This window comes from Erithacus rubecula (genome assembly GCF_903797595.1).
Source record: "Erithacus rubecula genome assembly, chromosome: 2".
NCBI lineage: Eukaryota > Metazoa > Chordata > Aves > Passeriformes > Muscicapidae > Erithacus > Erithacus rubecula.
The window spans coordinates 47,353,649-47,361,845 of record NC_136685.1 but is presented as its reverse complement, the minus strand read 5'-3'; the positions used below and the strand labels follow the sequence as shown (position 1 = coordinate 47,361,845).

The following is an 8,197-nucleotide window of genomic DNA, read 5'->3' as shown; positions in this document are numbered from 1 at the left end:
AAAAGATTGTCAGACAAACTGTATAATAGAGGAGTAGGAAGCTAAGTGCTATCCTCCTTTTATAATATATATCTGTTTCACTTTTAAATCCCTGTTTGCTTTTGTTGTACATTGTATTAAAGCTCAAGGCTAAAATACAGACTGAAATTTTGCATTTTCCAAATGCTTTGCTGGCTGGTGCAGCAGTACACATCATCCAAAGAGGTGGTGTCACCTGAGGGTGCAAAGTCAAAGCAGGTCCTGCAGCATCAGTACTCCTTGTCAAATTAGTCATTAAATCAATCCAACTGCAACAGTTTTAAATGAACTAAATTGTGGGTACAGTTTTGTGAGTATTCTCCTTTCTGTTTATTTACAGTGTAGGCTCACAGACAGTGTATAGGGACTTAAAGACTCATGAAATTCACTCCAATGGCTGCATATATGTGTGACCTATTCAGCATCCAGGAATCTGTTTAATGCCAAGAACTACATTAGATAGCTCAAGCCACAGCTCACAGTAAGTCACATAATGAGGTTCTTCTGATTATTGTTGTCATTCCCTCCCCCTTCTCACTTAGGAAGTTCATTTAGGCATGCAGTCATTTTAAGAAAATGCAAATGCTGACTGCTGATTTCTATGGATCTGGCAAGCAGCCAGGCTTCTGTGATGCTGGCTACTATAGGCAGGGGGAAGTTAAATATGCATGACCTCACATAACGTTCACCCATGGGCTTGCAGGCGTTCTGCACCTGTAAAATTCCCAGCTATTCTGCATGCAAAGTGTCTCTGGTCTTGCCATTGAATCTCCTAATGCTTCAGTGCTCAGTGATCAGGTAAACTCAGCACATGGTCATTATCCTTCTCTGCTTTGGTAAGGTCTAGAATAAAAGAAGTCATTATTTAACCATGGTAAATCCAGTATTTTGCTCTTGACAAGCATGTACACATTGCACATGGGAAGGAGGAGCTGAATTCATACTGACAACTTTGCAGTTATGTTAAAATCTGATGAGTTCGCTGCTATCAAGATGTGGGGAATAAAATGTAGTAGTTAATATAAATAATGTATTCAGCAGTGATGAATTAATAATGCATTATTAAGGTCAGAGTAGCACTAGGAAATTGCCTGAGGACATCGTACACAATTATGAGTCACAAAAAAGTCAACTACAGCTCAAGGTTATAAATCAAAATCTAAGTAGAATAAAATTTATAAATACAATAAAATCAGCTTCACCTAGTCTCAACCTACAAATATTTGCATAGTATGTAAGATAGACAATATCTGTATTCTTAAAGAGATCCCATACATTAGACTATTCATAAAGGGTCAAATTTTGACCTCATGAATACCAGAGGAATTGGGACATAATTTCCCCAATTATTTGGCATAATTAAAATTGGAACTTCTAGGATAAAGAAAAAAAAAAAAAACAAAACCCAAACCCAAATAATAGCTAATGTAAGGTTTTACAGCAGAAAGGACTGCACAGAGAGCTGACTTTTCACTTCATACCTCAATATTTGCTTTGAGCCAGTTTATTTTCTCTGTCTGGCTGGTGTATCATAGCAGTGGTAGCAGGGGCTCTTATTCACAGAGGGGCAGCACAGTGGTAGTGGATCCTCCCTGCACCCAGCCAAGTGACATCACTGGGATCACTGGGCACCTGTGGTGTTTTCCAAGGCTATGGAAGATGCTCTGAGCATCAGAGTGATGTGGCCTGAAGAAACACTGTGGGCCTTTTAGTGAAACTGAAATAGCAACTGCAAGTTATCTGAGGGTTCCCATTGGCTTTTGGGGGTCAATTTATAGGGTTTTGTCTCCTGTTGGGGGCCAGTCAGTGACTAGTCACTGATTAGTGATACCAGAATTAATATCTTCCATATAGCAGGATTTTTAACAATAAATACCACAGGGCATGAGCCTGCACTTCAAATTGGAGGAGGAGGAGGATGACAAGGACAGTGCTCTACTCCAATATTGTCATTATTGCAGCATTGTTGGCACTTGGTACCCACTTTGCAATTGCTGAGGGAACAGGTCTAGGGCTGCTCAAGCAGAGGTGTTCCATTTCACAAAGCTTTGGCTTAGTTATTGTTTATTTGACAATTATTGTGTTTGTAATTGCAGAGCAGACATAAAACAACATTTCTAACTGTAAAAGCACTGCTTCCTTGTTTGTATGCCACAACATATTGCTGCTAAGCATTCAGCTTTGGGTTTGTAATGTTTTGGAGAACCAGTTCAAATAAACAAAAACAAAGGGAGACTGGCAGCTTTAAGCTGATTGAGTGTCCTTCAGTGTTAAAACGTGTTTGATTTAAGAACAGAAAGATTCATTAATGCCTATTTATGATCTATTTTTAGTGTAATTCCATGCAATTACTATTCATATAACTCAAGCACTCAGGCTGAATTCTAGCCAGGCAATAAAAGGATAGTTTTGTAATGCCAGAGAGTCTCTTGAGAAGATTTGGAGGAAAATGCAAATCAAGTGTTAGTATGATAAAGCTGTGCACACTAACTCAGTGTCTGGAGCTCTGTATAACTTAGGAAACATTCACAGAGGAATATCAGACATCAACCAGCACATGGGTGCACTCTGCTGGCTTTGTAACATCTGGGCTCTGTGCAGTTGCAGTGCAGTGAGTGACTGGAAATGAGCTCACCACTCTCCATTTCCTTTTATACTCCCAGCAGTGAAGTATGTGAGAAATACTGATGCAAAGTTTCCCAGGGAGACATCAGGCAAAGAAGGATGGAGAGGTGCATTTGCTGGCAAGCACTCTTAGAAGTGAATGAATACATGTTTATAAAATCTCTCGCTCTCACACACTAAGGATCTTCCTTTCCTGTCCATGTGAACTTTCAATCAGTCAAAGTCTTTCTTTCTCATTCTAATTCTGCTCCTCCTGACACTCCTTTTCCCTCAATGCCTAAATTTTGTCTCCATCCTTTGTTTTCAGGACTCAGCTGGATGTAGTGTTGCAGTGTAGGGCAGCCTGGGTTGGGAAACACAGCTGCAGGCACTCAGTAACCTCTGCCAGAGAAGCCCTTTAATATAATGCACTTGTCAGATTAATTCCACATTGATTAATTCCTGCAGATTAATTCTAGACTAATTAATAATTTCTGGAAGGCAGTGGAGAGAGTGGTTTTGTCTCCAAATGAGGGCAGTGACTATCTGGATACATGAACTAGCCCTAGGGAAATGGCAGGTTAAGACAGAGGGTGTGTAGAAGTACTCTTATCCTTCTGGACCAGTGCTCTGGGGCCAGGCAAGATACTTCAGGATGCCTGGTGGCATCTATTCTTAGACACCTTGAAAAAACTACCTCACAAAGGAGAAGAAGCCCTGAGCACAGAAAAAAATTAATCCCTGCAATTCAAGATTTACACTTCTGAAAAATAGTTTTAGGCTGAGATAGCAGAAAGGAAACAGTCACAAAACCAATAACCCCGCTTTCATAAAGCATTTATTTTTTTATTTGAAAACATTATACAGGCATTACATTGCCACAGCCAGTCCATATAGGTGCATGCAAATATCAAAATGGAGAAAGGTTTATTCAGCTTCTCAATGCAGGATTTGGGGTTGGGATTTTGTTTGCCTGGTTTTGGTTTTGGTTCGTACTTCCATCTGTGGTGTCAAGATTAGTGTGCTTTATTATGGCATTTAACAATAAAATCCTACCCATGGGGTAAAATTTATATTTGTAGCTAGCTCAGGAATACTAAATGGTTAAAAAAAAAAAAAAAAAAGGAAAGAAAACAATACTACACGCTTGTCAAAATGTTAATAGCACAAGTTAGCAATCTCTACACTATACATTGAAACTTCTTCTTATGACACAGTGGTGCAAAATTTTCAATTGCTTGGTCTATCGTTGTGTGTTTCGAAACCTTATAGCTGGAACAAAGACAAGGTCTGTCTCCCAGTGAGGGTTCTCAACCAGTACCAGAAAATTACATCAGTCTTGCTAAGGGCTGCCCAGGGCCAGCAGTATCAGAGAGTTTCATTCTGTTCAGGCAAGGAGCTATGCAGAGCCAGAGATGTCCTAGAACACGGAGAGTAGCTGCCGTTAGATAGCTGAGCCTTGGCTGGTGCGCTGAGGACTCCAACTGCAGAACACAAGCAGCAATGCTTCCTTCTCTGGACCTCAGCCTTTCAGGCAACACAGTTATTTGTAAAGCTACACTGCTGCTTTCCTTGGAGGTCCATCCAGGACTAGCGCACCGGTGCTAATCCGAACATCCGCCTTGTTTATGGGAAACAGCAGAGCAGCCCCGCTGTGCACATCCAGCTGCTCCTGCACGAGAAGCACAGGGGGTGGCTGGTGCTAGAGTGCTCACTGCAACATCCATCACTCATTCCTGTACAACAGAGCCTTTCAGAACAGCCTGGTAAAATCGCTCCAGGTGGCACCTCTCAGCCACCCATGGATCGCAGCCCCTTCTCCAAGTCAGGAGAAACTCCCAGCCCTCCCTGCCCGGAGCTGTCTCCTGCCCAGCTGTTTTCAGAAGACTAACAAACATCTACGAGTTAGTGTCAGAAAAATGAGGAGGGGAGGCCAAAGGACTACAAACATTTGGCTTAAAAATAAATACTAATAAGAAAATTAATCAAAACAGTTATGCAAAAGGAAGGAACTGTAAACATGAAACACACACGCACACAATCCTCAAGGTTCTCAGACCAACACGGGGACTAATGTTCAGAGAAAGGTATTTAATTGGTACAAAAGGTAGCAAAAAAGACTGAGATGGCAGGTACCCACCAGTGTGCCACTGGGTACCTGAGGGAGCCATGATTGTAATCAGATCCCTTCTCCTGGGGAATGTACAAAATCCACCTTAAGTCAAAGCTCTCACAGGGCTTGACACAAGGATCTTACCCTGAAGTGTCAGGCGATCTTTCTTCCGTGTTTTTTATTTTTTTGATTTAGACTTTCCTTAATATCCCCAGAATACAGACTTTGTTTTTCTGCGAGAATCCACTGGTTTTTTTTTTTGTGTTTTTTAATCCTCAATAGTTCAAGAAAAAGAAAAGTTTGGAAACATGAGTGCTAAAAAGATTTTAAAACCAGAAGACAGGGGGGAAAAAAAATCATACATTTGTTAGTTTAGTACCAAGGCGTCTTAACCAAAGATTTTGGGCTATTTTTGGGCATGATTTTGCAATACTGCAGAACCTTCCCTGAGGTGCAGCAGGGTTGTGGTAGACAGCCTAAGCACAGCAGGAAAGAAATCACCTCTTCTCCACAGCAAGAATCAGATACAGCATACTTCTGCTGTTCAAAAGCATTCTGACATTTGCCACTTCATGTCTATTATGCATATATACTCCTCTCTCAGTCTGCTTCAGGGAAGTTCTTTCTGTATTAAAGCAGAACAGAACTATAAAAAATGAATGTTACCTCAGCAGAAATTCATCCTGCTTGGTTGAACTGTGTGACCTTTCTAATCTCCAGTGTATAGACTGATTTTTTTTCTTTTTTAAATAGAAATAGGTAAGTTGTATTTTTCAAACATGAAGGCCTACATTTTTGCTTGAAACAGTCTTTTTCAGCAGAATAACATTCAAATCAAATTCACCTTCTATGCCCACAAGCAAAATATTCATCAACCATGCCATAAACTCCATTTTCAAACACAGTGAATGTATACACACTTTTACAGCACTGTTATGTGCTTCTTAAACACCTTCTTTCTGAAAATCCTGAAGCATTTTAAGATAACTTGGTCCCATAGCACCTCTGTGAGGTAGGTAAAATGTCATCATTCCCGTATATACTGATTGGGAAACTCAGCCACACAGAAGGTAAGTCATGCCCAAGGATTCATGCAAAGATGTGGCAGATTGGTGAATAAAACCGAGATCTTTCCTAGATTCCTCACCTATTGTAAGACACAGGAACACCTTGTCTTCCTTAATTTTAAATTACAAATACATAAAGGATATTGAAATAATGATTTCCTTGTACTGGGCTCTCAGAAGAGCAAACACACAGGCAAAGATGGATTTTTCATGGTGTGACTAAGATTTCCCCCATTCTTGTAAGGCTCCTGAGGCAGAAGTACAGTTGTATACAGAATTATGGAGCACACCCTTACTATTTTCACACATCCCCAGGAATGTAAGAAAACTGCTGAATTCTTCTGCTTGCCTCACAGTTAATAAAAAATAATTGGCTGCACCCTGCCAGTAAAATGCGTCTGTGCTACTGCAGCAACACCAGCAGATGTTCCAGTCTTTCTGCTCATGAATTCCTCCCTTAATCTTCCTGATTTTTACAATCTGTGGGTTTTGGTGAAAAACTGGCACATTTCTAAATAGCTATTGTTAGAATAATGAGCCACGGGAGACTATGCAAACTGGAACAGCAGAAGGCACCCTTGATGCTCTGAGTATCTAAAATAAGTGCCCTGATCCACATGATGTGTCATCTTTCCGTGGAGGGGTACAATATGCAGGAAACTAGAAAATGCGTTTTTCTTTCTACAGGTTAAAATTGTAAAAGTAAGAAATCTGTGTTGAGTCACGACTACAGAGAAACTGACTCCCTGTCACCTGATGCAGAACCTTGGCCACCAGGAAACCTGCCATGGATCATAGAGAGGTCAATGCTTGAGTACTTCACTTCTGCAAATATAGAAAGGCTAAAATGCTCGCCTTATACCTATTCCTAGAATAGAGACGGATATTGTAAGTTGTCCCCTCTCTGGATTCATGGATCACATTACCTAGAAAGGGCAACTAGACAGCACAGAAGAACTCATTATATTTCCCTCACCAAATCCAAGGTGCTAGCAAAAATGTGTCAGGGTGTTGTTACCATGACTAACCCATCTGTTTTGTGCAAACAAACAAATTTTAGAGAGAAATTAACAGTGACTGCACAAACTGTATCTGCTGTAAAAAGGCGTTTTTTCCACAACCGGTGTGGCTTAGCCATAATATCACTCTGTGTGTGTAAAACACCCTTCTATGAATTTCTTTTTTTTTTGTAATTTCATCTTACATATTGAGTATCTTTCCCAGGTAGTTTGGCATTAACTGATTCCTACACAGCAGTTTGTATGGCAAACATGCCGCTCATTCATAAACGAGGGACTGGCACCTCCTTGCAAGGAACACCCCGGAACAATTAATTTGTGTTTGTATGAGCTTTCCTTATTTGCTACCTTGCAGCTCACCAGTGTAACTGCACCTGGTAAATACCTTTCTCTATGTACAATACAGAGATAATGGATATACGAGCTCCACTGTCAGCAGGTGATCACCAGCCCTGGGTTTAAGCGACTCTGACGTGAGGCTCCTCTTCTGTCTCCTGCCCCAGGCTGGTGTATGTCACTGAAGGCTCCATCTGGCTGGTGGCTGGCAGGTCCACAACAGGTCCAGAGGGGTTTCGGAACTGCTTGTACACCCGAGGATCCTGGGCTACGTAGGTGGATGTGGAGGAGTAGAGCACCAGCCCAACGAGGATCGTGAAGAATGACAACAAGTAAAGTCCTGAAAACTGAGCAGAAATAGCAGTAGAGTCATTAGACACAGCACCAATTACCCTGAGTTCATGAACACCCACACATAGGTTAAGCACAGAACAAACTCCCTATCATTTGGATGGTGAATTTTTATGAAATTTTACTCTTTGAAAGTTGATTTACTCCCACCAATTCCCCTGTCCTCCGTAGCCAAGAGCTAACTAGTGACTTCCCCTGGGCCAGGCATGATAAGTATTGACTGGCTGGGACTTGAGAAAACTGAGTTTTGGTCATAGATGCAAAGCTGATTTTTTCGTGTTTTTAGACAAGTTAGCTACACCTCTGAGTCCAAATTTCTTCAGCTCCAATGTGAGGCACCATCATCTACAGTTGTCAGACAGGCAGTGGATAAATCTAAAGTTAGTTACAGCTAAACCAAATGTCTGTGAAGTTAGCATGCTGTTGGAAGTACAAAAATATAATTAAATAATATTTTCAATAATATTTTCAATAAGAATTTTTAAAATATATATACTTTAAAATGCATTTTTCATAAAGGCACTTAAAACCACCCTGTCTGCAGCTTCTCTTGCTTCTGAACAGAAAGCAGGTGCTAGAATATCTAATATGAGTTTGGACAGGACGAACTTCAGCTGTGAAACATGCTCTGGGTCAACATCATAAGGTTTGAAAGTACACATGGAGTGCAGTTAACTGAAAGCTCAAGT

General features: G+C 40.8%; 1 protein-coding gene across 1 annotated transcript in view; it reads right to left on the bottom strand.

Annotated features, from left to right (window-relative positions):
• Positions 1 to 3,442: 3,442 nt before the first annotated feature.
• The window catches only part of SLC35F1 (solute carrier family 35 member F1), a 217,380-nt gene continuing 212,625 nt past the window's right edge, over positions 3,443 to 8,197 (bottom strand). Inside the window, exon 8 of the mRNA XM_079299316.1 lies at positions 3,443 to 7,504. Within this exon, the coding sequence (XP_079155442.1) occupies positions 7,280 to 7,504 (225 nt within the window). The 3' untranslated portion in view covers positions 3,443 to 7,279. The remainder of the gene's footprint in view (positions 7,505 to 8,197) is intronic.